The 25,945-nt window shown below is 41.1% G+C and overlaps 1 protein-coding gene across 1 annotated transcript in view; it reads right to left on the bottom strand.

Moving 5' to 3' along the window:
- Positions 1 to 25,945, bottom strand: part of LOC126248180 (myotubularin-related protein 14) — a 133,722-nt gene that overhangs the window by 82,788 nt on the left and 24,989 nt on the right. Inside the window, exon 2 of the mRNA XM_049948954.1 lies at positions 9,657 to 9,713. Within this exon, the coding sequence (XP_049804911.1) occupies positions 9,657 to 9,713 (57 nt within the window). The remainder of the gene's footprint in view (positions 1 to 9,656; positions 9,714 to 25,945) is intronic.

The raw sequence follows: 25,945 nt of genomic DNA on the forward strand, positions 1-25,945 counted from the left end.
ACCAGCCTCTTGCTAGTCCATGACGCCTTACGTATGTGCCGTTGGAGAGCAGAGTATTTTGACCTTGCATGATTAACATTTTGGGATTTGGACTTTTCCCTGGATTGTGGTATATGCTTAGACGACTCAGATACACTCTGGTCTTGCGTTAGTTATCAATTCATCTCACAATCTCTACTGTCAGTGGCCATTAGAACTGCCTGTTTCTTTGCACCAGTCTCCTAGTTACCCTAGTGAGAGTAATTGTAAACTGTTGTTCTATCTACAGAGAGAAGGATAGAAGATTGGTGACGATAACTTTCTCAACGTGCAACTCTTCCAGTATTGCACGGCTGCAAAGGCAACAACAGAGACAGCAGCTGCAGCAACAGCAAAAAAGGCAGTGCGAACTCCACCAGCAACAGCAGACACAGCTGTAACAGCTTCTGCAAAACTGACAGAAGTCGGCAGGCTTACGATGGCTTGCTTCCCCACCGCCCTTCATTTGTTTCGACGAGGCGTACAAGACCTGGGAGGTCTATTTACATCATTTTGTTCTTCACTGGAGGGCAACTGAAATATCAGTGAGTGCTCTTACTGTCTTCTAGTAATAAACTGTATGAAGTGGTGGAAAACTTCTGCCCATATTTGGATTGTAGTAGTTTGACTTTTTTTGATGTATGTGGTTTGCTGACTGACTATTATGGCCACCAAATTCATGTTTAACTGTTGTATCCACATTGCCAATTTTTCAGGTGTACTGGAACTAGTGTATACAAGCCTCATGTTATTCCTCATTTGCATGTTTATATATACCATAATAAAAGCAAAACTTAAATATTTTCAAAGAAGAGCATTTAAATGGGAAGGAACATAATGCATTCTAATCTATATTTGGGTTATCCAGGTAATCACATATCTCCATTAGAATAGGTGTGAAGTTCACAAAGGAAATACTATATTTTATATAATATTTTAATAGTTTTATTAATTTTTAGATAACTGAGTAGTAACACAACAGGTATAGTCATAAATATGTGCAAAATATATCATTTTTTACTATATATGACAGAGTAAATTACTTAATGTTATACAGCTATGAAATTTTGCTGTTCATTATAATGGGAAGATAAACTTGGAATTATGATTTATTCACAAAGTCCACACGCTGTTGCTGTAATGCAACGCTCATCACATATTGGTTTTCTTACAACTTTTTCTTGTTTTGCTCTTCTTTTTTTTGATTGAGGTTTGCATACAACACAGTCACCAACGATTTTCAGGCTTCCACAAGCACCTTGTTTTGGCTGAGCCTCCACTTGTTCAGGAACCAGAATTCGAGATCCTCCTATCACGCACTCAATACCTGATTTCATGGAAAATTCTCTCAAGCAACTAGGATCTGATTTAGAGATAATGGAAGACATTGCCAAATGTTTTCCCAGATCCAACAGAAACAGTCTACGTCTATGAGTCACATTTTTTGCTCGAGGATTGTTTTCCGTATAAATAATGTATGCTGCTGAGCAAGCATATCCAGAACATTGTAAAAAAAATGCTAGTGGCCATCTCTCTGTTGTTCTTTTTACACTGTAATGAGAGCACAACTCAGAAAAAAACGGACCACTCAAGATAATGGGCAAGCTGAGCAGTGCAGAATGACAGGTCCAAATGGGAATAGGTGTGCATGGAGTCTGAAAGGAACGTCGGTGCTCCCATGTTAAGGAAGATGAGGGTAAGTTGACTGAGAAAGTCAGCCAAGAGGGCACCTCTCAGACAGATTATGGGAGAACCCCAACGGGGATGGTGCACATTAAAGTCACCGAGCAGCAGAAAGGTGTAAGGTAGCTGCCCAATAAGCTGGAGTAAGTCTGTTCTGGTCAAATCAACTGACAGGGGGATGTAAACGGTACAAAGTGATCATTGTCCCAGACGAGCAGCACGAATCCCCCATGAGATGGAATGCTGTTTTCGGGAAAAGTCAAAGCTGACTGGAAAGAAATGTGAGAGCTCAAAGTGGTCGTAAGAATGCAATTTTGTTTCCTGGAGGCAGAGTACAAGGGGAAGCTGCAATTCTAAGAGCAGCCATATGTCCTTTTTGGTGGATAGAAGCCTGTGAACACTCCATTGGAAGACACACACAACGACAAAAAAATGAAGAGGTGTCACTGTGGCAGTTGCCAAGTGGGAGCCTGAGAAGACTTACTGCTACAGGGCACAGAGGCTGCAGGATCCTGCTCCACGAGATCTATAGATGCGTCAGTGTTCTCCTTCTGTCAGTCTGCGGAGTCCAGGGCAGAAAAACGGTTGGTGGCATATACTGGCGACACAGAGGTCGGCTGGGAGGGGGTATTACATTGGTTAGCAGAGGACGACTCAGATGTTTGTTGGCAGGAGGGACATAGAAGTCTTTGTGGGAGTATTCCTTCTGTCCTTTCCGTCCTGCCAGTTGTGTGACTTCGCTCCGTGAGGCAGAAGTTTGGTGGCTTGTTGCACAGCTGGAGGAGAAGACGGGGACACTACCATGACACTGTGTGATTTCACAATTGTGGTGCTAAATCTGAGGTTGCATGTCTGCTTGGCGATGTTCGTGGAGCGAGATGTAGCAAGAACAGCACTGTAGGTGCCAGATGGTAGAACGCACGTTTTCCGACTAGCCAACAACTTGCGAGCAACCGGTAAGGCACTTTTTCCTTCACCTGGATCTTCTGGACAGCCTGCTCATGAGATAAACGGGACAATCTCGGGAGGAGGCACCATTGCAGTTGATACAGCGGGGAGAAGGAAGAAAACAATTGTCCTCATGAGCACCCCTACCACAGGTTAAACATTCAGCCAGGTGTTGACAGGACTCTCAAGTGTGGTTGTAACGATGCCACTGGTAGCAGTGCATCGGGTTCTGAATGTACAGTTGTACTGTGACAACTTCATACTCTGATTTGATCTTTGACGGAAGCACCTCTCTATCAAAAGTAAGAAAAAACATGCGTGTTGGCACTAAGGAGGCATCTATCTTTTTCATCACCCAATGGACTTTAATGATACCTTGATCAGAAAGGTATGTTTGGATTTCTGCCTAAGTCAGACCATCGAGAAGCCTAGTGTAAATAACATTTCAGGGAGAATACAGTGTTAGATGGCCCTCGACACAAACAGGATAGCCATGGAGGAGTGAAGCTGCAAGCAGTTGAGCTTGAGAATCAGAAGTAGTCTCCAAAAGCAAAGTGTCATTTTGTGAATAAGAGTAGGATTTCACAGGGTCAGCAACTGCATCAACACCTTTCTGAATAATAAATGGATTTACGGTAGTAAAGGATTGACCATCTTTCAGTATGTGAAACAACGAGGAACCGTGGTGCAGCTGGTAGGGTGTTTGAATTGGGAGCTTCATTCCATTTAAGTTTGGTAGACATGGACTACGAAGATGATGACTGGCTCATTGTGAGAAAATCCCCCACGATTGCCAGCGTCTCTGATGGTGTGCTCCTTCCCACTGCACACCTGACAAAGGAACCAATCAGCAATTTATGAAGGTAGCAGCTCAGGCAATCACCTCTCCCTGGGCGTGGCCTTTACAAGGCGGTACATACAAACCCTACCGGTCAATCCAGGGCTGGGAATTACGCATTGCCCAATCACCTGTAACGTGTCAAACACGTCGGCTGGACTTCAGGAGCGCACAGGGAGGAAGAAGAAAAAGAGGAACGTCAAATGCCGAAGCGGAAGAAGGATAGGAAAACGGGAGTGAAAAAAAGAAAGAAGGAATGAAAGACAGTGGTGAGACTGGTCTGATATTGGCGACTGAATATGCAGAACGCATTTCCAACAACATCCCAGACATGTTCCCCAAGGGAGGGGAAAAGGAATAACAAGAGGATAGACTTGCAGCACGGAAGGGAAAAGATGCTGCAAAGGGTGGGGTCCCGTGGTAACCAAGCATGAACCCGTCAGAGAGAGAGAAAGGCAAGACCAGGGAGGGGGTGGTGATTGTACTTGTCGCACCAGCCCTTTCCTGCACAATATTATGCTTCAGCAACTTTCTTGTCCCAAAATGTTTCTCATGTCATTTAGTTCTATCTTCACCATGTACAATGTCATCAGAAAACACAATCACTTCAATGTTTTCATCAGCTCTGTCATTTTCATCACTTCTTTCACTTTCAACTTCAATATTACTACAAACATCAATAGCATGTCCAATATCTGAAGTAGCAGCATCTTCCTCACTTGGAATCCATTCATCTGAAGAATCTTCATCACTGAAATCTGTAGTGTCAGCCTCTTCTGTATCAACAGTAGACAATAACTTTCTTATATACTCTTCTTTCGCTTCATAGCTTAATCTGCTGTATTCAGTTTTGGAGAGCTCCAGTTTATTATCCATGAGTATCCAGAATTGAGGTTTACAGTAGCAAAGCTTACACAATAATGAACAGTTCATAATGTTGTGCAACAGCAGCCAGCAACAATTAGAATGCCTTGTTGCGATGATTTCGTATATACCCACAGCTGAGTGTTGCCAACTGTGACCGTACAACAACAAATTCACTGGTTTACCCCAGTAACCTGGTTATAGAACAAATTATAATTTTCTGAGTATAGACACAAGGGTTAACCAATGTGTTGAGCAATGAGAACAACCCTACACAGCATGAGCTGCTGACTTACAAGGCTTGGCACGCAAGTGTGACTTTCCCTGTGAACAGTGTGGTGTGTCATATACAGACTTCTTAATCCGTGACATCATTATCTGCCTTGTTCCGGATTGAGACATTATTGTGAAAGCTCAGAGGTGTCTGATCCCACCTCAAGTGACATGTTAAAAATTGCCAAAGTTCAAGCAGTAACTCTGTCAGCACAAGATCTGTTTTACGATTCTGAGCGTGTCGACACTGTTTGTAGTCTTAGTCGCTGTTGTGCTCCACAATCAACTGATCAGTTCCAATCAATATCAGCATCTGAATTACACAGCACCCACTCATTCAGTAGTCTGGTGAAATGGGTTGGTTGGTTTGGAGTATAAAGGGACCAAACTACAGGGTCATCAGTCCCTTTTTCCTCAAGCAAACAAGTCTCAAGGAAAAAACAATTAAAAACAAAGGAGTTGGGGGAAGTAAAGGGATGAAAATCTAGCAAGGAACCACACCAAAAGAGACAACGAAAGAAGCGAACCAAAGGGGGAAATGTACAATAAAAGGAAAGGTAGAGGAAGATATTAAAATCATGTAACAGATGGCCTGGGATGGCTGATTACAAGGATTATAAAAGGATGAGCCAGCCACTCAACAACATATTAAAATCGCCAGCCTAAAAGACAAGGCGAGAAGAACGCACCTAGGGAAAAGACGAACACCCAGGCAAACAAAATCAAAGAAAGAGTGAGGAAGAGGAAAAGGGTGGGAGGGTAGAGGCCTGGGAGAGAAGGCCAGGCTCCCAATCTTAGACTGTACAATAACCCCCCCCTCATGAGTAAAACATAAAACTAAATCGGTCGTTGAGGCATTGTCACCCAACACTGAAGGTAGGGTGTTGGGAAGGTTAAAAGCCCACCGCAGAGCAGCTAAAATTGGGCAGTCCAACAAGAGGTGGACGACAGTCATATGGGAGCTGGAGCTACAGCAACACTGAGGTGGGTCCTCACGATGGAGGCAAAGGCAAAGGATAACAGAGGCCCTGCGAGTGGCTCACATGAATGACCTCCACACATTCGTTGTCTCCCTGATAACAAACTGAGGGTGTGCCATTCAGTATCCCAGATTGCGAAAACTTTGCGGGGGAAGACCGATCAGAGATAAGTCTCTCCGGCATGCCGATCTCTGGAGTTGGCTTACCGGTAGCCTGTCGGCCAGGCTGTCAGCAAGTTCATTGGCTGGTATCCTGACATGTCCTGGGATCCGAATGAAGGTCACTGAACATCCACTGTTTCCGAGGGCATAACGAGACTCCTGGATACTCATTACCAATGGATGTCGACAGAAGTACTGGGCAAGAGCTTGTAAGCTGTTTAAGGAGTCACTACGGATGACGAAGGACTCACCAGCGCAGGAGTGGATATGCTGAAGTACACGATATATGGCTACCAACTCTGCAGTGAAAACACTGCCATCATCCAGCAAAGAGTGCTGTTCAGTATGGCCAACTTGAGTATAAGGGAAGCCAACAAGACCGTCGACCATTGATCCATCTCTGTAGACTATTTCTGAACCCTCGAACTTCATGAGAAGGGAGGGAAATTGTCAGCAGAGGGCCTCAGGTGGAACGGAGCCTTTTGGGCCTTGCAATATCTCCAGCCAAAGACGTGGCTGAGGTATGGACCATGTAGGTGTACGTAAGTGGACTCACAGGAAAGGTGGTAGAAGAGAAGCGTCAAGTCCAGTATGAAGCGACTGCACACAGATAGCGAGGGGATTCCCAGTTCTGGGCCGATACTGTAGGAGATGGATCGCCATGTTAAGGAAAAGAAGATGGTAATTTGGATAATGAGGTGAACGATGAATGTGGGCGGTATAATTTGCAAGCAGTAGTTGCTGCTGTAGTCACAGTGGAGGAATGCCAGATTCCACAAGGTGGCTGTACACAGGGCTCGTTCGGAAGGCTCCCCTCACGAGCTGACCACAGTGGGGGATAGGGTACAGCAGATGCAGTGCGATGCTGAACCATACACCAGGCTCCCATAGTCAATACGAGACTGTACGAGGGCTTTGTACAGCTGCAGCAGTGTAGGATGATCAGAACCCCAGTTGGTGTTGCTCAGGCATTGAATAATATTAAGATGCCATGAATACTTGCCCTTAAACTGACAAAGCTGGGGAAGCCAAGTTAAGCTGGCGTCGAAGACCAGTCCCAAAAAGCAGTAAGTCTCAACTACATCTAGTAATTGGTCATCAAGCTAAAGTTCTGGATGTGGTTGGACAGTATGATGACAACAAAAGTGCATGACACAAGTCTTGGCAGCCAAAAACTGAAAACCATGAGTGAGGGCCCACGACTGTACGTTACCTACAGCTCCCTGCAGCCAGCATTCAGCCACATCAAAAGAAGAGGAACAGAAGGAAATACAAAAACTGGCAATTAAAAAGAGTGGGACACTCAGGAAACAGCCCTGCAGTACCCCATTCTCTTGTAAATGGGGTGCACTGTGGTAAGCACCGACACGAACTCTGAAAGTGTGGAGTGACAAAAAGTTCCACATAAAACTTGGGAGCGGGTCCTGGAGACCCCACGCATGCAGAGTGGCGAAGATGTTGTGTCGCCTTTGTCAGGACGAAAAAAATGGCAATAAGGTGGTGTTGCCAGGAAAAGGCCGATCGAATGGCAGACTCCAAGTGGTCCAAGTTGTCGATGCTGGAGCGCCCTTGGCAAAAACTGCCCTGGGACAGAGCCAGAAGCCCCCCCCCCTCTCTCTCTCCCTCCCCCCCCCCTCCTCACACACACAATTTGTAAAATCCAATCAATGTTTTAAGTGAACTGCTCTAACATAAGTTTTACACCACCTACATATCCGCAAATGTGTGGGGGCTTACATTCAAGGGAAACAGGGAATAAAAAAAATAAGCCTTATGAAACAGGAAAATTTAGCTTCACTAATAAATAAAAAGAAACAACACCCAAAACTAACACACTGTTCGGGACTGCATATCTGTGAAATCAAAATCTGCTTCTGGGTAACATTCAACACCTTGTTCCTCCATTTGTGCATTGTAGTATGTTTGTATCCTCCTTGAAAAACTATCCAGGTGCTTAAGATATAGCTGTTCGAGCCTGTACCTCTCATCAACAAAAGCTCTCCGGAGATCATTCAGTATGTCAGGAGTGTTCTTGCGATATTGCACTGGAAGTTCCAACTGGTCAAAGACAAGCTCAATCGGGGTTACATCAACAGATACTGCAGACCATTGCACTAGATCAATATCCAACTTTTGTAGGAAAGTGTTTACGAAGTGTATGCAGTGCGCTTTTATGTTATGGGTTTCAAATATGAACCCTCACCACAACGTTGAGTTTAGGAGTGGACTATAGGTTGGAGGATTCTATCCTTAATACTGTACAGCTTACAAATTTCTCTCTATTGAGATCAGAGTCAACCGACGTCTATACACGTTAGTTAGTAGCTTGGTACACTCTTCTACAGCTGTAATGAGGCTTCAGACAAATCCTGCTCTAGTTAGTGAAGTGAACTAGATATCTTCAATTTCAGTCCCATTGCCCACAATTTTCACACACCCCAGTACTAGGGGTATTTGTACCCTTATTTCTAATGGATGCCCGTAAGCCAAACTGAACATGCGGAGACGATTTGATACTGTTGAGTCACCACAGCCTTCACAATTACCTCTAAACATGCAGGGCTCAGTTCTGTTGCAGGGTCAAGCCACAATTCATATGTAGCAATCATCAGCTGGTGTTGTTGAACCTCTGCGAATAGTCATGAGTGACAAAATGTTGGAATAATGTGGCTGTTGTGTATGCTCATTTGGTAACTCCTCTTGCAATGAAGTGACAATGCACATATGGCCTAATGACAATGAGTCATGCTGACGTACTGAGCAGTGTATACAAGCTGCATCATGACATTTTTGGTTGGAGACACAGTGTGTGTACTGAATTTCACTGAAAATACAGGTTTACTTTTACCCTTATTATACAAGTAACTGTGCATGGTTATTTTCTGAGGTCAAAGGAAACAAGTTTCCAATAAAAGGAATACAATCTGTGCAACTTATGAGAGAGATGCCAAATATTATTTGAGAAGTCTATATAGAGCCTTTTACAAGTCATTACTGTTAAATGATATAATTTTCATTTCAATGAGCTGCACTTGCATGTCAATTCTAAAGTCATGGTCCACATTGAACCCAATAGGAACTGTTTACACTATACAGACCATAATTTCACATGCATACCATACCAGTTCTAATCCAGTTAATATCTGTAAGCAATTTCTCTACTTTGTACACACCAAGTGTACAGTGATGGAAAGGAAGAAATGAATTAAACTTTTGCTCAACTGACAAACTTTCATACAGCACATTTATGCATGCCTGAATAATAGTGAATGTAAAGTTACACATGACTTGCCCAATACAATCCAAAAGCATTGTGTACCTTTCATAGTTATACTGTGTTTGTAGCAATTGGCAAATAAAACTTCCAACATAAAGTCGACCAGCTCTGGACAGCCCAGAGTAACCAACAGAACAGACAAATGTGAATCAAATGGAAACAAAAAGAACTGACAACTGCTTCAGTCATTTTGACACATCTGGAATGCTGTTAGGAGAAATATGTGTAATGCTGGCACTGTTCTAATTAATCTCAGTAAGGAGTGGGCAGTTATAAAGCAGTCATTGATCAGTACAGCTCCCGAACACTTCTGGTGTCTTGTAGAACACTTAATATAATGAATCATCATCACAATGAAAGTGTGTACTTATGAGCTGCTAGAGAGGCTGGTCTATTCCAGTTGCTTTCCAGTGTGTATCATACTCCAAATAATTTTATGATTAAATCAAGTACCTGTATCCTTAAATTAAGGTATTATTTCAAACAGCAGATCATACTTCGCCTCTAATATTTCTGCAACGTCTGTACATATTTCAGCAAGCCAACATACTGCTGTGAACACATTCATAGTTTAATTCCATTACAATTTTATCATAAATGCATGAAAAACTTACAATGTAATGATAGTCCAACTCTATTAGCTTCAGGCACTTCTGCAAAATTTCTTGGGACTGAAAAAAAAAAGACAAAATTTCATTATGAATAAAACTGACATGGTGGACTATTAAGCACATATGTCACAAAAAAATGTATATACTAAACATTAAAAAGAAATGCCAGTAAAATTAGAATCTTGAAAACTCTTTGAAGGGCACCCCCCCCCCCACACACACACATACAAAGAGTCCAAAAACAACTCGTAATCATCAGTATATTACACAACTTCAAGTAACTCCCTGTATGTGTACTAACATCTAAAACTTAGTAAAAAAAGCATGTTTACCTAAAAGTAGCAGTGAAAATGAATACATACACAGGAAATAAATGAGCTTTAACATGAAACTGACTTAACAAAAATTACTGGGAAATTATTTGATGTACAATACACAAGATAATTAATATGGATTTGCAATAGGAACCCACAGCCAGGGAGAAGGGGTGAATTGTTGTGGGGAGAGTGAGGAGTTAGTTATCTGAGCAGAATATTTCAGAGAGAGATTACTACAACATTAAAACTATTGTACAAAACATGATAGGAAACACAACACAATAGAAAATGTTAGAGAAAAGTTTTCTGTTCGCATACTGGTGAAAGATAAAATGTAATACAAATTTTGGAAACAAAAGCTAAATGTTGCGCCAAGCAAACATCTCCTCTACCATAAATTGCTGCTTTACCTCTCTACATTAATATGGTTTTACTGATAACATATGAAGTTCGAGCTATAGTGAAACTTTATTCCTTTTTATTGATATAGCCTCACATTTACCAGCGGTACAACAAAAGAACTTTGTGAGTGCACTAGTAGGCATTTGTACCACATTGTCCATTACAAGTGGGCTACATATTACCTTAAAATGCAATGCTGCAAAAAACTAAGGCAGATCTTTGTCTCAACTATCAAAAGAGTCATTTGTGTTTTCATAAATATTTTAAAATATTCATCAATATAACAACATGCTTCACCAAGAAAACATCACAGAAAACTTTTAAGGCTTTCGAAAAAACTTAAATTAAGTACAACTTTCTGCTGACAGTACTCATAATGTAGGTGATACTGGACTATCTATACATCAAGGCAAAATTCCTTATGTAATTTGAAGAGAGAGACAATGAGCAGCTCTTCTGAATAAACATTAGAGTGTGCACCTATGCAGAACGTCCCTCGAGCATTAAGGCTACGCCACAAAGGGGGACACAAAGCTTTGTCTACCAGTATTTTTAAACAGGTCTCCAAACTCCACAGATATACTCCTGATTACCTTGTTGAACTAGCAGTAAAGAGAGAAAGGATATAGTGAAGAAAGGCTGAGCCACAATCTAAGGCATCTTTAAAATGTTAGATTTTAACTGTGCAAAAGACTGTAAGGACATATTGAAACCTTTCAGTCAGGTCATCAGGTGCACCTGGATACCTTAGAAAGAACATTACCTGAAAAAGGTAAGATTTTGAGTGAGAGCTTTGACTTGCACACAGTTTTAATTTGTCATGAAGTTAAAGATAGCAGTTTTTCTTTATGTTGATAGAGATGCCATAAAAACTACTTACATTCACGATTGTCTCTGGAGTTCTCTTTCTTCCCTCACAAACATAAGTCAAATGTTAATGAAGAGAGATCTTTGTAGTTCAGTCATCAGAGTCCACCCGTCAGGGAACATGCAAGCTGTCCTATTCACAGATTGGCTCGCTAATTTGCTGGTGAAGTATTGTTTGAAGGAATGTCAGTCCTGTCGACTTTAGGCAAATATGATATTGTGTAAAGAATGTGGTGGTATTTGCATGGCTAGAGGAATATATTTGATATTATTCCACTCATTCCCATTGATCCCATGCACTTTAACCCTTACATAGGACCTTCGAAGGTAAATCTAAAATACTCTGGAACTGGGAAAATGAGAATATCTACTATATATAACCATATACGGCAATATGGAGACAAAGGTAGGCATTACCAATGAAGTGCAGAGTGGGAAAATCAGTCAACTGGTTTAGAATGACTGGATTATTTCCACAGGCAGGCAGTATCTTTTCTGATAATGATTCCATAGTTTCTAAGACTGAAGCAGAGAAGCTTCATCTTCAATTCAGACCACCTTTCCACCTCCACAGCATATCCAAATCAAACCACAAAAACAGTTATTTTGAAATCACATCCCTTCTCATAAGTAAAATTACGAACAACATCAGAGTTTTAAGGCTAAAGGTTAACAGGTCTTACGGGTAAACTTCACAAGGGGCCGTCCACACTCTCACCTCCAAATTTATGTTTGCAGTGCCTGTTACAAGGGGTCGTGGGAAGTCATGATGGCAGAACACCTAATCTGAAAGGACAATAATGTAAATATGTTTACATTTTGATTGTGGAAGCTATATTCTGATTTTGTCGTCTCTAGGCATTTCCGTTATTGATATATTCTAATGAGCCAAAACATTATGACATTAATTGTGTATTGGTCCAAGTGTGAAATGCAATACAGTAGTGATTCTATGTGGCATGGATTTGACAAGTCCTTGGTAGTTTTTCACAGTTATCTAGCACCAGATGTCTACACACAAGTCATATAATTCACGTAAATTGCCTGCTAGCATCCCAGATATGTTCCACAGGGTTCACATCAGGCAAAATTAGTGACCACAATATCAACACAAGTTCACTATCATGCTCCTCACATCACTGTAACACGATTTTGGCCTTTTAACACTGGGAGTTACCCTGCTGAAGTATGCCACTGTTGTAAGAGAAGACATCAAGCATGAAGGGACACAGGTGGTCTGCAATAATGTTCACATGATCTATGACTGTCATGGAATCTTCATCTACCACCACAGGTCCCATCCCATGGAGGACCATGCGAATGTACCACACAGCTTAATATTGCCCCCACTGGCCTGCATCCGTGGAGTGATGTACATTTTGAGCAGCTGTTTGCCTTGATGACAGCAAATTCAGACATGACCACTAACATAGTATAACAGAAAATGTGATTCGACAAATTTCCATCAATTTGTGGTCCAATCTCTACTATCTGCATCCATTGCAAATGTAACAGATGAAGAACAACATGATGACTTTGAAGACTACAGTGACCCACTGTTTAAGTATTTGTGGGAACCAAGGTCACGACCACCCATCAGTGGGCAATTTCATCTTAAAATTCTGCATAAGTGACTACTGCTTGAGCTAACAACATGATAAAAATGGAGCTGAAACAACATAATAATATACAGATCATTCTACATCTACACATCTACATTTATACTCCGCAAGCCACCCAACGGTGTGTGGCGGAGGGCACTTTTCACGCCACTGTCATTACCTCCCTTTCCTGTTCCAGTCGCGTTATGGTTCACGGGAAGAACGACTGCTGGAAAGCCTCCGTGTGCACTCTAATCTCTCTAATTTTACATTTGTGATCTGCTCGGGAGGTATAAGTAGGGGGAAGCAATATATTTGATACCTCATCCAGAAACGCACCCTCTCGAAACCTGGACAGTGAGCTACACTGCGATGCAGAGTGCCTCTCTTGCAGAGTCTGCCACTTGAGTTTGCTAAACATCTCCGTAATGCTATCATGCTTACCAAATAACCCTGTGATGAAACGCGTCGCTCTTCTTTGGATCGTCTCTATCTCCTGTTTCAACCCAACCTGGCACGGATCCCACACTGATGAGCAATACTCAAGTATAGGTCGAACTAGAGTTTTGTAAGACACCTCCTTTGTTGATGGATTACATTTTCTAAGCACTCTCCCAATGAATCTCAACCTGGCACCTGCCTTACCAACAATTAATTTTATACGATCATTCCACTTAAAACCTCCCGTACGCATACTCCCAAATATTTTACAGAAGTAACCGCTACCAGTGTTTGTTCCGCTATCATATAATCATACAATAAAGGATCCTTCTTTCTATGTATTCACAATAAATTACATTTGTCTATGTTAAGGGTCAGTTGCTACTCCCTGCACCAAGTGCCTATCCGCTGCAGATCTTCCTGCATTTCGTTGCAATTTTCTAATGCTGCAACTTCTCTGTATACTATAGCATCATCTGCAAAAAGCCGCATGGAACTTCAGACACTATCTACAGGGTCATTTATATATAGTGTGATAAGCAATGGTCCCATAACACTCCCCTGTGGCACGTCAGAGGTTACTTTAACGTCTGTAGACGTCTCTCCATTGAAAACAACATGCTGTGTTCTGTTTGCTAAAAACTCTTCAATCCAGCCACACAGCTGGTCTGATATTCCGTAGGCTCTTACTTTGTTTATCAGGCGACAGTGCGGAACTGTATCGAACGCCTTCCAGAAGTCAAGAAAAATGGCATCTACCTGGGAGCCTGTATCTAATATTTTCTGGGTCTCATGAACAAATAAAGCGAGTTGGGTCTCACACGATCGCTGTTTCTGGAATCCATGTTGATTCCTACAGAGTAGATTCTGGGTTCCCAGAAATGACATGATACGCGAGCAAAAAATATCTTCTAAAATTCTACAACAGATCAATGTCAGAGATATAGGCCTATAGTTTTGCGCATCTGCTTGACGACCCTTCTTGAAAACGAACTACCTGTGCTCTTTTCCAGTCATTTGGAACCTTCCGTTCCTCTAGAGACTTGCGGTACATGGCTGTTAGAAGGGGGGGGGGGGGGGCAAGTTCTTTCGCTTACTCTGTGTAGAATCAAATTGGTATCTTGTCAGGTCCAGTGGACTTGACTCTGTTGAGTGATTTCCATTGCTTTTCTATTCCTTGGACACTTATTTCGATGTCAGCAATTTTTTTGTTTGTGCGAGGATTTAGAGAAGGAACTGCAGTGCGGTCTTCCTCTGTGAAACATCTTTGGAAAAAGGTGTTTAGTATTTCAGCTTTACGCATGTCATCCTCTGTTTCAATGCTATCATCATCCCAGAGTGTCTGGATATGCTGTTTCGTTCCACTTACTGATTTAACGTTAAGACCAGAACTTCCTAGGATTTTCTGTCAAGTCGGTACATAGAATTTTACTTTCGAATTCACTGAACGCTTCACCCGTAGCCCTTCTTACGCTAACTTTGACATCGTTTAGCTTCTGTTTGTCTGAGACGTTTTGGCTGCATTTCAATTTGCAGTGAAGCTCTCTTTGCTTTCACAGTAGTTCCCTGACTTTGTTGTTGAACCACGGTTGGTTTTTCCCATCCCTCACACTTTTACTCGGCACGTACTTGTCTAAAGGACAGGCACTTTCTCACATTCCATCTAAGATTTGGATGAAACTTGGCTTGCTTGATCCCATTATGGAGCTAACAGATAAGGAACCCCACCAAATTTCCTTGTATCTATTTTATGGTACTTCAAAGTTTGGGAGTTATGCTGTTTTTAAAACTGTGATGGCCCAAAATGACACTTGCCAATGTTTTGAAAATAAATTATCATTCCTTTATTTATTTATATGGAGTTTGTATATTATATAGTTTAAGGATTGGAGAAAAAATATCATACTTTTAAATAAAACAATCAAGAATGGAAAAAATATACAGTGTGGTCCATCGATTGTGACCGGGCCAAATATATTACGAAATAAGCGTTAAACGAAAAAACTACAAAGAACGAAACTTGTCTAGCTTGAAGGGGGAAACCAGATGGAGCTAAATAGAACGTGTGGAAAAAAATCTGTCATCATCCCATAATTTCTCTTGTGCCCAGTGGCAGAACTGTACACAGCATTCAAAGTCGTCACCATGCAATTCCTGGTGTATAGAAATATGGTACGGGTGCAATCGATGTTGATGTAGCATTCTCAACACCGACATTTTTCAGATTCCCGATTCTCACACAATTTGTCTGCTACTGACGTGCGGATTAGCCGCGACAGCAGCTGAAACTCCTACTTGGGCATCATCATTTGCTACAAGTCATGGTTGACGTTTCACAAGTGGCTGAACACTTTATGTTTCCGTAAGTAACGTATCTACCCGGCGAACGATCTGGACACTTGGATGATGTCGTCCAGGATACTGAGCAGCATACATAGCACACGCCCGTTGGGCATTTTGATCACAATAGCCATACATCAACACGATATCGACCTTTTCCGCAGTTGGTAAAAGGTCCATTTTAACACAGGTAATGTATCACGAAGCAAATACCGTCTGCAGTGACGGAATGTTACATGATACCACGTACTTATACGTTTGCGACTATTACAGCGCCATCTATCACAAAGCGAAAAAGGTGGTCCAACTAAAACATTCATATTTCTTTGCATGCTACACGAATATGTAATAAAAAAATGGGGGTTCCTATTTTAAAAAACACAGTTGATACCCATTTGACCTATGGCAGCGCCATCTAGCAGGCCAACCATAGCGCCATCCGGTTTCCCCCTTCAAGCTAGACGAGTTTCTTTCTTTGTAGTTTTTTTGTTTGATGCTTATTTCGTGTGATATTTGGCACGGTCACTATCAATGGACCACCCTGTATACTTACAGTTTCGTATTTTATTTTGGTAAAAGTTTCTCCATCACATTATCATCACACTAACGGAAGTGGATACTTTCTCAAAATATTTTTGTACTTAAAGTGGGGGTATTGCTTAGGAAAATAAAATTATAGGTGTGTCTGTTCTTTTGTTAGAAATAATAGTCTTCATTTTTTTCCTTGATAACCTAAAATAAACCACTGAAATTTCAACAGCTATGAATAATATGACCTAATTGAAATTTTAAATGATTAACCTTATAAAAGAAATAGTCACGACCAACAATAACTTTTAAAAAATTAATTCAGTTTTTTTCTACATTACTTCAAACAATAGTTGTAATACATAACAGCAACAGGCTTTTCTTGGTGGAGCACGTACACAATACTCTGGAAATTGGGGAGATTTTCCAGTTCACGTTTTAGGACGGTGAATAACAGGAAGGATACGAGGAATGGGAATCAGGTAACATTCTCTCATTTTGGCCAACAGAATGGTGGCAAAGCCTTGAAGGATGCATAAACTATTCAGTAACCCCCTGCTCTTTTTTATTTAGTTCAATGTTTACCCCAAAGTGCACACATTGGAATATTTACAAGCTACATATCTTGATGCAATTAAATTTTCATCCCTCTCAAAGGATGCCAATTTACTCCTTGAACCATATTTCAAGTTGCACTCAGTGATCATTCTTCCTCCCAAGATTCCTAAACAGCCTAATCACTTCAAAATTATGGAAACTTATATTTCAAAGAAAGGTTTGAATTCTGCAAAGTGGTCTGCAAGGCCAGAATGTGTCAGACTTACTGACTCTTCTGAAATAAAACACAACTTAACTTTGGTGATATTATCATTACAAAACTGACACAAATTTGATGCAGATAGTACCTGATTTCCTATGGGTCTTCATAAAATTTCTTTTGCGAATTCTTTTAACTGTCCTTCCTGTGCCCTCACAATCAGTTTTTTCCATGGCTAGTTACAAAGAATTACTCAGCACTGATATTATAATCATTTTGATGAAGTCATAGGGCAGGGTGTGTAGCAACGTTCTGCCACACAAGGGCAGGGGTGACAAAGGGAGGACTCCACCTCCACCCCGCATTCATGGGAGCTACCACTGGTGCCCTAAAGCAGAAGTTGTAACCATCCATCCGTGTCGGGATTGAGAAGGGTTGCTGTTCCACATGCGACTGAGCCGCCGATGGTGGTACAGTCAGTTGGCGCAGATGTAGTTGATTAGTATGGTGGTGCGCCAAGCCCCTCTGAGTCTCAACCGTGGTAACGCATTGCCCATGGATGGCAATCACTGTAGCCTACACCCATGATGGTTTTGCCCCATACGAGCACGCCCATACTGCTGATACTGGCAAGTAGCACCTGGCGTGCTGGGTCCGGGCCTCCTTCGGCTGTGGGGCCAGAAGATGGAGGAGAGTACATGGCTGCTGCCCACAGACGAGCGCTTCACCAGGCTACGGCCGTGGGCAAGGTGATCCTCAGAAACGCAGTGAGCACAGCTGTGGTAGTGGAAAGTGCCTACTGCCTTTAACATTTGTTGGTTAAATGTACACACCATAAGCTCTGATTTGCCATTTGAGGACAGGTGAAACGGCAGATTAAACAGGTGCTTGACACCATTGGAGGTGCAAAACTGTTCACAAGCTGTCAGTGTAAATTGGGGCTCACTGTCCAACATGATGTTACAGGGAAGTCCTTAGATGTCTAGAATCTGGATGAGGGCACTGAGGATCATGTCATCGGCAGCGGCAGCGGGGCTCGTGTTGGTGGTGGTGCTGCTGGTGGTGGTGGTGGTGGTGGTGGTGGTGGTGGTGGTGATGATGATGGTGCTGGTGGTCGCTATGCTGGCCACATGTGGGCAGTTAGAATAAGTGTCCATGACAATAAGCCACATAGAGCCCAGAAAGGCAGAAAGGTGCCAGCAAAGTTCAGGTGAATGCGGAGGGGGGGGGGGGGGGGGATGGTGAAAGTTTGTGGAGTAGCAGTCTGGTTCCGGGCACAAGCAGAGCAGTTGCGCACCACGGCCACCTCATCCTAGTTTATTCCCGGACAGTAGACACGTCACCTTGCAAGGGCTCTCATTTGCAACATACCCAAGTGTCCATGATGGAGGAGTTGCAATATCTGAGGGTGCACGGTAGATGGGATGATGACACGATGAGTAGCTAACTCTGTGTCAAAGAGGAGAACATTGGAGACATCCAGCAAACAGTGGTAGAGGTGAACCCAGGCCTCAAGTCCCAGATCGGTGGACTTCAAAAAATTTGTGGGCTACCCATGAAGCACATAGTGCAAGATGTGCCATAACACAGGGTAGTGGCGTGTATCTGCAGCCATATGAGTTGCTGTAATGGGAAATCTGCCCAAGGCTTGCTGTTGTTCCACGTAAATGTGGAAACATGAGATTTCCTGTTGATAAAAAGCCAGGGTTGGGCCCCAAGTGCTGATGAGCAATGGCATCTGCATTTGCGTGTTGCACTGTGGATTTGTACTTAATGGTATAATTGTAGGAGCTGAGAAAAAAACATTAAACACTGGAGCTGTTGTGCTGTCCAGGCTGGAAGCCAGGACCAAAGAGTGCTAACAATGGTCTGTGGTCCTTAATGAGGGCAAACTTGGTGCCAAATAGGTAAACATGGAACTTCTTATTGGCAAAGAGGATAGCTAAAGCGTTTTGTTCAATTTGTGAGTAGTTCTTTGAGCAGATGTCAGAGTTTTTCACCCATGGACAATAGGCTGCTCAGTGCCATCATCATTTCTATATGCCAGCACTGCGCCAGTGCCATAGGGAGAAGCATCAATGGCCAAAACCAGTGGACATGTTGGAGAAAAGAGCATAAAGCAGGGTGCCAAGTGCAGCAGATGCTTCAGCTGTGTGAAAGTATGTTCACAGCCAGCCATTCACCTGTACTGAACGCCCTTCTTTGAATATTGGTTGAGCGTCTGCATAATGTGGATAGTTTGCGGGAGTAGGAACTTAGCTGGATACTGTATTTGTTGAACAAGTGTAAGGAGGTATTCATTCCACTTGCTATTGGAGCGGAAAAAAAGAAGCCGGCATTTGTGTAAGCAGCACTTGACCGCTGCATCACACAATGCAGTAAAAAGGGTACAACAGTTGTGCATATGGTCCTGATGCATACGGCTTGTGACAATTACATTGTCAAGATAGCTGGTACAGGCAGGGATGTACATGGTTAAGTGTTCCAAGTATCTCTGAAACGTCCATGGAGTGGAAGAAATCCCAAAGCCCAAGTGTTTGTATTTGTATAGGCCAAAGGGAGTGTTAACGGCCATAAAGCATTGCGAGTCCTCATCTAGTGGGATCTGCAAATATGCGCCGGCAAGGTCTATCTTAGAAAAATATTCACCTCTGACAAGGTTCTTGAGGAGGCCCGATGTACATAGTATGGGGTAGTGCCTGGGCATTGATTGTCAATTTAAAATCTCCAGATATCCGGAGAGAGTCATCGCGTTTCTTGACCCTACTCACTGACTGCTTTTCATATTCTACATTAATTGTCAATGTTGTTCTATTTCTTGTACAGATCTGGAGGTAAAGTTCGTTCTTAATTAAGAGACCCACTTATTAACTGATGGGGTCAGAGAGAGAGAGAGAGAGAGAGAGAGAGAGAGAGAGAGAGTCATAAGCCTGCCTCCCTCTCCCTCTCCCTCTCTCTTTCAAAATTTAGTTTTTCTCATGCTAAGATACACTTAATAATGTCGTCTTCAGCTTCTGTTGAAAAAGTTCAGTCTTTCTTCAACAAATGGCAAGGAGTGCAGATTTACCTCTTGCATCTGGTGATATTTTCAAAAGATACGACATATCTCTTGCTGTCGGGCTCTGATGTGTATGCAACAAACAGATGTCCAATAGGATACACAACAGATGAATGGGCAAAAACTGTAAAATAATTTATTAGTCCATCCATTACATATACATAAATGTGTAAAAATCTACATCTATACTCTGCAAACCACCATGAGGTGCATGGCAGAGGGTACATCCCCACTGAACCAATTATTAGGGTTTCTTCCTGTTCCATTCACGTAACGAGCATGGGAAGAATGATTGATTGAATGCCTCTGTGCATGCAGTAATTATTGTAATCTTATCCTCGCAATCCCTCTGCAAGTGATACATAGAGGGTTGTAGTATATCCCTAGAGTAATCATTTAAAGCCGGTTCTTGAAAATTAGTTAATAGACTTTCTTGAGATAGCTTACATCTGTCTTCAAGAGTCTGCCAGGTCAGTTCTTTCTCCCAAGGATTAAACAAACCTGTGAACATTCATGCCACCCTTTTCTGTATACATTCAATATCTCCTGTTAGTCCTATATGGTATGTGTCCCACACACTTGAGCAATATTCTAGGATGAGTCACACGAATGATTTGTAAGCAATCTCCTTTGTAGACTGATTGCACTTCCCCAGTATTCTACCAGTGTCTACCATCTGCTTTATCCATGACTGAACCTATAATTATAAATGCTTGTCACTTTTTTTAAGTGCAGTTCACCATAAATCCTTATCAATTCATATTCTGAGCTGTTTTCCAAGATGCAAATCATAAGTCACTATTGATTACATCTGAATTAAATTGACTAAAATTAATACTATATTGCACAAAGAGAGTTGCGTGTTCTACTACACTCTTTGCAAGGTATTAAATTATTGTTTAGAGAACAAAGAAGGTTTCTATTTTCTTTTAAACATTTGTAGATTTCCATGGAACTTTATAATTGCTGTACCTCAAAAATTAATTACATGTGGCTGATGACTACATTCCTCCCTGACTCCAACTATTTGAAAAAAAAAAAGAAAAAAAATGTTATTAATGATTCCTTCTGTTACTGTCTCTGAGTTAATTATATAACAGGTGTTTCATTTATCAAAAAATAGCAATTCTACTTGGTGTATGTTAAGTTGGTCATTAAGGAGTGGACCCGAAATCTAGCTCTGTATGACTCCATTTGGCATTTTTCCTAGTCACTAATATTTCCTCCCTTTCCAGAATTATTCATCACCACTTTTTGCAAATGTTTTGGTTAAACATAGTTCAAACAAGAAGTTTGTTACACTATTTGCTCTGTAAAACTTCAGTTTTTCTATACATGTGTCATAATCTATCTAACAAAATGCCTTTGACAGAGTGGAACAAATATGTTATTATTAAGGCTTGTAAAATTTGGTGAATAGCCATATAAAAAGACATTCTCAGCTGAGAAACCCTTCTGGGGCCCAAACTGTGATGTACTGAGTAAACTGTGACACTACTCTTAAATAAATTACTTCCTTGAATATTTTGGAAGAAAATGTAGGTAAAATTTTTTTTACAGTTATTTACATGTTACAGGTTTAACAGCGGCATATTTTAATCTTTCTGAAAAAAATCCCTGTGTCTGCGATGCATTACACGTTCCATCACTGATGTGACTGGATTAATTAGAACAACTCTTCAAAACTCTGTTCAAAATTCCATTTATACCACGAGAACTTCTACAAATCTATTAATTTCAGTGAAGGATACTGGTGTTACAGCATGTGATTCAATTTTTGTGGGTTGAAATTTGCAAAATATTCCCTTGTTTCTGTTACTGAGCAGTTTGACCTAACTTTTGTTGCTACAGTTATGCAGTGGTTATTAACACCACTTGAAATTTGTGTATTATCAGTCACATTATAGTCATTCCGTTTAATTGAAATGCTATACTGGGGAATGTTTGGTGGTTTTTTCCTCCCATTTCACAATATTCCACAGTTTTACTATGTCTTGTCACCAGCCACAATTCTGTTCCCTAGGTCTTCCCCTTCTGTACCATTATGGAGAGCAATGTCCAGAAAGGCAGTCACTAATCGAGTTTTGTGCTTCTCACAGAAAAGTGTTTTTTTTTTTTTCTTCCCCCCCCCCCCCCAAGAGGCCCAGAACTTTTAGTATCCTAACTGTTTACCAACAATCTCATCACAAACAATTTGAGAAGTCTGTGAAAAGTTGTCAGATTGTTCTAGGTCTCATGAAATACTGGTTTCCACATATCTTGTAATCAATTTTCCGTTCAGGTTCACTGCAGACTATCTATAGTCTGTCACCATGAACAAGCGCCCTTCCTCTTTTACACAAAAGACACCACTAATGTAAAACATCTTCACTGATCACATTTGGTCCACATACAACACATTTTGCAATAAATGTCAATAGTTTTGAGTTTTTTGCCACTAAAAACCATAGTACAGAATGCATTTAACATTTGGTGAGATTTTCAATTACAACACTTATTTTCGATGAGTACAGTAGGCCAACCAATAGCAATGTGGCTTCCTCAATACCGCAGCTTTAAGCACAATGACCTGCAACATGAGTCTATGTAGCAACTGATCAACCATAAACCCCCCCCTCCCCTTTTCCTACCATCTCCAATGCTACATGAAAATTCAGATTACTTTCTGGATAGCCCATGTACATATTATAATTATACTGTAAAGGATTAGACCTGAGTTTCTCTTAGCATATACAATGTTCAAATAATGTACAGGAATGCAGCTAAGTGACATCATTGACAACTGCCAACATTCAGGTGAGCACCCTGTCATTTTCAGGGCCAAACTGTAGATAGTAAGCACTGTGCAAGGGAATTTAAAACCTTGGTTTGCTGAGAATTTCCTGCAACACAACACAACACACAGTAAACATTTGCACCATCATACGAGCAACAATGACTAACGCCAGAAGTTACTGATATTGAAAATGACAACAACAGATGAGGTAGCACATCAGATGAGGTAGCACATCAGATGAGGTAGCATTAACTCTGCCCATCTGTTTTTTGACAAGGGGGAGAAAGCAGAACTCCAAGAAGAATGTAAGCAAAAAACCTCATTTTTATTTACAAGAATACTTGGTCATTTAACCCTTGAGCACCTGCATACTTTGTACACACGTAAAGAATAACTGTCTTCATGGTACTAAAGTAAACTTGTAAGAGTGTAATCATAGTTTAATTAAACAACAATAAAATAAACATACATTATATGAGCTGGAGCACTGTTGTTTAATTAAACAATAACAAAATATACTTAAATTATATCACTCTGTTGCCACTGACAGGTGTTACCCCACGGTAACAATGCAGTTGTACCATATCCCAGCCCATCACTTATTTTGATTGCTCATTATCTTATAGCAACTGCCTCATTGTGGGATTGTGCTGCTAGCTCATAATGTGGGTCATTTTCCTGCACATATTGTAAATTTTTTTCTGACCTAGATTGCTGTTTGTTCTATATTACTGCCGCTCACTTGGATGTATGTCAACACAATTTATCACTGGGTTAAATGACGTAATAATTAATGAATAGGTTTGGGCTCGCAATTGTGAAACAACATTGGAACACTGTAAAACAATTTTCTTTGTGTTTTGTGCACTTTATACATAGGTGTGTGTGCTCGAGGGTTAATCTCAACTGCTTCCCTAATAACACTATCTCAATGTCTGGAAGCACATGTCAGAATCTCCATGTTGTTATATTACATAGGATGACGAGTTCCAAGACAATGTTCTGCAATAGCCGATTTGCTCGACTGTAGTAACCATGTGTGATGCTTGTGGTCAAGTACACTGGTACTCCGTGGCCCTGATAGTCTGACCAATATATGACGCACTACGACCACAAGGAATATGACAGACACCTGCCTTACACAAACCAAGATCATCCTTAAGGGAACATAAAAGGACCATAATCTAAGATGGAAGACAGAAAACACATTTCACATCATATTTCCACAAGATACGACCAGTCTTTCAGACCTAGTCACTCAATCGGTGCAATGTTGATCACTAGCCCAATGCATGTCCAATCTGTCTTTCACTATATCCATTCTGATGGAAGGTGACCTCAAAATGGATTAAATCAGCTGACAACCTCTCAGGACACAAAATGCTGTGGGCCCTGTGAACCAAGGTACAAAGTGCGACTACATGCCAGGCCAATGGTGACATCTGCCTGCAGACCCAAGTCAGTGTGAGTAGGCTTCCTACAAACAGCATGTCCCAATGTACCACCAACCTTCCTCCTGATTGACACATCAAGGAAGGGAAAGTAGCTGCCTTTTTCCATTTCCACCGTGAAATGTATATTGCTCTGCAAAGCAAGGTTCACTGGCACAGCATTTAACTGCTGCCGTTTCGCATCGAAAATGACAGGACGGTCACCCACCGAAATATCAGTTGTTGACGACATAACCCAGTTGCATTCCCATAAGTTATTTGAGCAGTAAAGGATTACTTCAAAAACAAAGCAAGGATCTGTTATAAAAAGTTGGTGAAAATGAAAAATGTGTGTCATGTATCTTCAGAGAAAAATGCACATTACTATAAAATTGTATGTGCGAAGACTGCACTGGAAATGCTAACCACTGTTTGTCTTCCTAAGATTACAAGTTTAATTCCATTACTGGGGAACACTAACTCAGTTTTTCAGACAGAAAAATGAGAACACACAATAAATGTAATGGTGAATCAAAGGTATCATCATGGCCCTGATGTCAGCTAAAAGGATGTGTGCGTAGTGTGTGTGACGAGTGCAACGACTTTTAATGCAATGAAAAAAAATTGTGTAGCATTAGCGCTAGAATTAACTATATCTTCAAGTAATTTTACACCTGCATCTTTGTTATCACAATTATATTTTATTGTTGTGTTCAGCTGGTTCACATTATATAACTGCAAAATGATCTGCAAATGAACGAACAACTAATGCTACACATACTTAATTTCATTCTATTACTTTCAGTCTTGAAACATAATAACTTGGCAACAGTAATAAGCCTCATTGCCTATAATAGACGTGTAGAAGCTGGTCTTTGCATTATGCTGAGGACTTCCACAATGTGTCACCCAGTGCTGTATGTTGTAGAAATACAACTCCATACACAGACGTCTACAAGATGATCGTGGGTGAGCACCACATATTATCATACAGCACATTTTTTAACAATGAAGACTTTCTTTCTTAAAGATGAGTTACCCCAGAACATTATTCCATATGACATCACTGAATGAAAATATGCGAAATATGTCCACTTACTGACTTCTCTCCTCCCTGGATTTGCAATGATTCTACTTGCAAATGAGGCTGAACTAAGATGTTTTAGGAGTTCCAAAACCTGCTTTTAACAGTTTAAATTCCCATCAATACGTAAAACTAAAAATGTTGACATTTCTGCCCTATTTATTATTTCTTCACCATCTGTTACTTTTAACATTGGTGTGGCACCTCTGGGTGTGCAGAATTGAATACATTGTCTCTTTTTAAAATTGAGTGTGAGACCATTCACAGAAAACAAGTCCATGATACTTTTAAGAACACTGCTTATCATTTCTTCAGTTGCAGTAAGTATGCTTGTATTGATTACAATACTAGTGTCATCTGCAAAAAGATTTAATTATGTTTGTTGGGTATTAGACGGAAAATCATTTATATGTAGGAGGAACATATACACATATTATTTATTCAGTTGAGCTGCTCGCTACTGCATAAAGTCTTCACTGTGTACTGAAACAAATACCATGATGGTTCTCAGGGAGACTCACTAAAGAAATGACAGTAGTGCATGCCAACAGTCTTAGAAAGCTACTGACATCACCAACAATTTGCAAACAATAGAGTTCCAATAATGGTTACCTGTCGTACAATTGATACACTTTTTTTATTATGACCCTCCATCCCTAACTACATAACGATAATCTTCAAGCAAATACAT

Source organism: Schistocerca nitens, chromosome 3 (assembly GCF_023898315.1).
Source record: "Schistocerca nitens isolate TAMUIC-IGC-003100 chromosome 3, iqSchNite1.1, whole genome shotgun sequence".
Lineage (NCBI taxonomy): Eukaryota > Metazoa > Arthropoda > Insecta > Orthoptera > Acrididae > Schistocerca > Schistocerca nitens.